This window comes from Coptis chinensis, chromosome 8 (genome assembly GCF_015680905.1).
Source record: "Coptis chinensis isolate HL-2020 chromosome 8, ASM1568090v1, whole genome shotgun sequence".
Classification (NCBI taxonomy): Eukaryota; Viridiplantae; Streptophyta; class Magnoliopsida; order Ranunculales; family Ranunculaceae; genus Coptis; species Coptis chinensis.
Window position 1 is genome coordinate 11179845 of NC_141463.1, and position 6021 is coordinate 11185865.

General features: G+C 34.6%; 1 protein-coding gene across 1 annotated transcript; it reads right to left on the reverse strand.

Annotated features, from left to right (window-relative positions):
• Positions 1-3966: 3966 nt before the first annotated feature.
• Positions 3967-4802, reverse strand: LOC147479932 (uncharacterized). Its single transcript, XM_086577260.1, has one exon. It carries the CDS (start codon positions 4630-4632, stop codon positions 4123-4125), a length of 510 nt encoding a protein of 169 aa, XP_086433386.1. The 5' UTR covers positions 4633-4802; the 3' UTR covers positions 3967-4122.
• Positions 4803-6021: the final 1219 nt, after the last annotated feature.

The following is a 6021-nucleotide window of genomic DNA, read 5'->3' on the forward strand; positions in this document are numbered from 1 at the left end:
CTCTCTCCCATTTATTACTGAATTTTTAATATCAAACGTTGTCAATCAAGTGCTTGTTTGATTTGATCATTGACTTATTGGGGTTTTAAGAGGGGTTATTTAGGCTTTGGTCCTACTATTAATAGTGAAATTAGGCTTTGGTCTTACTTTTCAAATTTACCCTCCTTATTCACCAACTCTTCGAGATGCGCACAACAACAAATTGACAGTCTAATTTTTTAGTTCTCTGTAACAAAACCCTATATCGACACGTGGCGAACTGAAAACGTCAACATAAAAACACGTGACATGCACAAGGAGGGGTATTGTGGCCATTTTGAAATAACAAACAACTTGACCAGGGTCAACTATATTGACTCACAGTCAAGGAAAAAAATAGGGCCAAAGCCTAATAAATTTAAAAAATAGGACCAAAGCCTAATTTCACTATTAATAGTAAGACCAAAGCCTAAATAACCCAAGTTATAACTACACAAAATTTTGAGTAGGCACTTCTTTAGCTCATTGACAATCGACCCAATAAGGTAATAAGTCTGTTTAGAGCTCTGAAAATAGTTGGCCATTGTACACGTCTTCGATCTTGAAAAATAGTGATCAAGCCCATAGTACAAAATTGGCTGGGAATTACAGTTTTAGGTAGGTATGGCTGGAAATTTTGGTCACGGGCTGATGTTAGTAATGTAAATTTGTATTCACATATGTCATACAAATTTACAAACTTCTTCAATTGCGAAAAATACCGTGTAAATACAAAATCACATATATAAATACAAAATCACATATGAAAACGTGAGTCCGTTTAATTCGTCCTTAAACCGAAATTATTAATGATAGTTGCCGACGTCAACCCATTTTTGTCCTACAACCAAAATTACTGCTCACTTGGTACTTGGTACTGAACCCACTGAACCCGAAATTCCTATTCAATTTATGTGTTTGAGTCTAAATTTGTGCTTGAAAAATTGAGGGCCAGCCCAGCTCACTTTTGGATTTATGTGTATGAGTCTAAATCTGTGCTTGAAAAATTGAGGGCAAGGCTAGCTCACTTTTGGTATAGGGCTAATTCAATATTCATGATAAAGAAAGTACATAATATTTAAAAATACAAATGTGATGTCAAATTCAAATATAAAGACGAATATGATCGGATCATTATGTTTAGAAAATCCGTAAGTAAAATACAGATCCTCTGCATTGCTACTATGCATGCTTGATGCTTATAGAGTATTAGCGTTATAGCGCAGCTAGCAACTTGGTCACTTTCATGATGCAAATGGACAGTCGGTTCACAAATTTGGTGATATTGACGGCAGTGTTTGGTTCAGGAACCAAGACTACTCCATCAATCAAATAAGTTCACTTCGAACTTTATTTTCAAGAAGAAAAAAAGAAAACAGTGGCTCACAACCATGAACTCAAGAATTGGTGTAGTGGATCAATGGAATCTGCAACTTTACAAGTAAAGCGCCAAACTTTTGATCGCAAAAACTTAAAAAACACATAAAACTACAAAAGCACTCCTAGGCCCCAGCTAGGAGAATCATCGCTCTCAAAACTTTTGAATAACCACCTCTCAAACATAAATGTATAGCCTATAGAGACCATATTATACGTTTGTTAGATTGCAACACCTTACCTGATGTCGTTCAATTCCATACTCACTTACTTACTGGCATAGTGGCATTGCTGTTAATTTGTTGTGATAAATCAGTGGCCATCAGAAAAAGCCATCTTGGTTGGTGACTCGTCCATGCAATGTGTCCATGCTGGCACCTCATAACACATCAATATACACGTACATTGAAAATTCAGAGGTATGATATGAACTTTTCCGATATATCTTTAATGATATTTTCTATTTTTCCTAGTTTCTCAATTTTGATTAGCCTCGAGCCCTCGACTGACTGATATATTTGATTATTTTGATCCGATGTTTTTTCAATTATATATATCAAAATGTCAGTGGATATCATTGACATTTTCTAATTTGCTGTGGACCAGTCTTGAATCTTTGATACTCTGATGGATGCAAATCAAGAATTCGAGATTGTGGGGCAAGCCGGGCAACTTAACAACCCACTCAAGAATCACCACGTACTGGAAATCATGATCAATAATTAAACTTATTGAAAACAGCTGTTGGCATGAGAGTCTCATACAACTAGCACATTTCTACTATTGTGTAAGCGTGCTCATTTACCAGTAGTCCAGTACGCATATCCTTTACTATAAAAACACCAAAATGATCCAACGAATGTCAGTCAGATTGTGATTTCTGATCTGAAAAACCCGATTGCCTGGCTGCCAACATGTCATCACTACCATACAAAGCAACTTAGGATTCTTGACTATTTCCCTCCCTCCCTCTCTCTCTACCCACCAGGCCACCAGCTGTATTCTCCATCAGACCATCTTATGTCCTGAATTCTGAATTCTGATGAGTTCTGGCTTCCTGTTGGAATATCTCATCTCTTTGTCCTCTTTTCCCCCTCACTACCAAAGATGACGCCATAGTATCTGGCTGTGTCACCTGCATTTTCGCTGCCATGATGCCAATATGCCATGCATCCCCATTTGATTTCATTCTATTCCACCTTCCTCCTAAACTAAATTTATAAGATCTACACCCGTCATGGTCACACAATATCCCTTAATCAAAACATCCATAATTTTTTAGATAAGAAAAAGATCCAAAACATACTTTGGTATTACGACAAAACCTTAGTGGGTATTTGGTTATCATTTTTTCAAAAAATTATTTTTTCTTAAAAAACATTTTTATGAAAAAGTATTTATTCTAAAAACAGTTTTTCAATAGACATGTTTGGTTGTGATTTTTCTTAAAAACTATTTTATCAAATCAAATTTCACACTATGTTTCTCGATATATTTTGGCATATTGTGGCATAAATCACTAAAGTCTAAAACATCTAGGAGTTCATTTGCCTTTAGCAACCAAAGTGTTTACTTCAAAGAAAAATAGTTTTTTAACTTGAAAAACAAGTTTTACTTAATTATCATAAAACTTCAAAGAAAAATAGTTTTTTAACTTAAAAAACAAGTTTTACCTAATTATCATAAAACAAGTTTTTGGGACCAAAAAGTATTTTTTGGATGAAAAACTTTTTTTTTTAAATAGAAACCAAACACATTTATTTTTTCAAAGGCAATAAATAAATAAGATTCAAACACCCCCTTAACATTTTTACCACTTATTTAAAGCTAGGTTTATGTCAAATTAAATATATTGATATACGGGAGCTCGCGGCTTAAGAAACCCGATTGATACAAGGGTATCAATATTTCGAACCTAGCTAATTGACCCAATTAAGCGATTATGTAATGCATGGCCGGTCCTTGTATGATTGTATCGATCATGTTTTTTTTTTATTGGAATCGATCATGTTTCAAAGTACGTGTTAGTTCAAAGTCGTACTCAATTCCTATCAAGTCCTCTCTGTTCATTTAATCATGAACTTTATCCAAATTGATGTAACAAATTAACAATACACCTTTTTCTTTTTTGTATAATACGCTGCTGTACGTGACAAAATTCGACAGTACGTTCTAAATTTGGTACATTAATACTGCAAGAGCTGGTAAACATAATTGTATGCCTTATAAACCGACATTATTTGTTAGTAGACTAGTAGGTATACTGCCGAATTAATTGGTTCCAGTTCGATCATGCATGAACAATAGCGATGAAATTGGCACAGCACACTTTAGTTTCAAATCACGAAATGCTATAGATAACTACTAAACAACAAACGTTAGTACCCAAGGAATTGGATTCCTTACACAAAGTACCCCACCCCATCCAACTTTCTAGCTTAGCTGTCCTTCATTATCGATCTTAATTCAACTTAGTTTAGTAGAAGTGCAGAACACACCAATTATTCTGATTATTTCTTTATGATTGTTAAGTTTAATTAATTCGTGCATGAATGTAAACTGGAAAAAGAATGGCACAACGTGCTTTGTAATCAATTCATAATGCGAAATGATAAATGGTATACTAATTAATAAGTAACAACTCCCACTAATCTCTCAAAAACTGCATTATATATTTACATCCAACACATCCATTAAATTTTTCTAGCTTAGTTGGCCTACATTACCCTATTCTTCAATAGCACTCAAGTCAGACGAAAAACTACGCCCTCTACCACCACTACCACCTTTGGTTCTTCTCCTCACCACCACTCTATTATCTACATCACCACCATTCGTGTTGTCCACTTGTCGTTGCCGCATTGTCGTTCTCTCATTCGCTGAAAATCCAATAGGAACCACTCCCTTGGTTACACATGCACCGCCAGTACTCTTGTTAAGTGCCAAACTTGCTTTAACAGCCAATGCAGCCATATCTTCAGCTTGAAGTGGATATTTCAATCTACCTAAAGGCAATGCAAAATATAGCTGACCCGATTGGAGCACTTCATCAGCACTGATAGCAGATATAAAATCATCAAACTCCATTTCATCAGAGTTGCATATGAAGTAACTTGGATATTTTTGTAACACTTGTGAAACCTTCACGGGATATGCATACTCTTGAAGCTTTCCATCTTGAAATACTAATTTAGCTGTTGCAATAGAAGTGGAAGCAGAAGAGCTGCATATGCCCATATTTGCACTGCCGAGTGAGGATCGAGAGGTGCTACAATTTTATAGGGAGTTGTTGTGTAGTATGTACGATGTAGTAATTTGTCGTTGCATAGATGCATTTTGAATGAAGTGATGATGGTCACAAGCCAACCTGGCCTTTGTTCATTACAGGCTGTATAAAAAGTACTGCTATATTGGCTTGGCTAAGTAATCCAAAAACTACTATTGCGCCTCGGGTTTTGTTTTCACCACCATGAATGATGTCATACGTAATTCCACGTGAGCTGAAAAAACAGAACAACAAAGTGCCATGTTTTTGAGGTCGAGATTTTAATGAGTGGAAATTGGCATATATATTGCGACATATAAGACCATAGTCTAATTTCAAAATTTCAACAAGAGAAATATCAAATTGTCAATTTGTCACACCGTTTGATCTCGATTAGTACGTGCTAAAGTGACTGCTAAATGCACATTTTAGAATCGAAACTATGGACAATAAAATTCAGGATTTTGTATTTGGAACTAAACTTCATATATCAAGCAATAATTCGTATGGCTGTATTGGGTTATTGGCATTATTAGAGTAAGTCCAATGGAGAACTGCTATAATGGGCTGCTATAGTACGTACGATTTTTAGCATTTTTTATTGTCCAATTAAATTTGAGAGGTAAAAAACTTAAAATCAGTTCCAATAGAAGCGTTGAAGATGGAGGTGTTAAAGGGATACAGGCGGCACATTTTATATCGTCCGTCCATTAGTTGCAAACTTAAATTGAATTTTTTTTTTTGGACAAATGACACAGTTTCTGCCATCCGTCCCCACACGGACGGCAGAAACTGTGTCGTCCATTTTCCAAAACATATTATGGCAGCTACTAGACAATACCACAAATTTGACTGGATTTATCACATCGGCCAAATTTAGGAGCCTTCTAGCAACCTAATTGAACATTTTGGTTTTTGAGGTGTTATACGGGCATAACACCCCATTGACAGTACTATGTTAGAAAATGGACCATATATATATATATATATATATATATATATATATATATATATATATATATATATATATATATATATATATATATATATATAAATCTAAAAGACCTTAAATAAGTACCAAATCTAAAACATGCATAACTTTTCTACAAAATGATTTAAAAACTAATCTTTTGTGCATATGATCTACTAACCATAAAAAGAACATCTCTACAAAAATTCAACTCGTTTGATATCCTCTAACTTAGATAAAATTGTTTTCCACTTTTGAAAATATATATAAAGGTCCAGAAATGTCTAGTTTTTGCAATCATCTTTTGCCAATGTTAAAAATTGTCAAACGAGTTGAATTTTTGTAGAGATGTTATTTATGGTTAGTAGATCATATGCACAAAAGATTAGGT

Excerpts from the sequence above, each read along its gene's own strand:
- LOC147479932 (XM_086577260.1), bottom strand. The coding sequence starts at position 4,632 with ATGGGCATATGCAGCTCTTCTGCTTCCACTTCTATTGCAACAGCTAAA.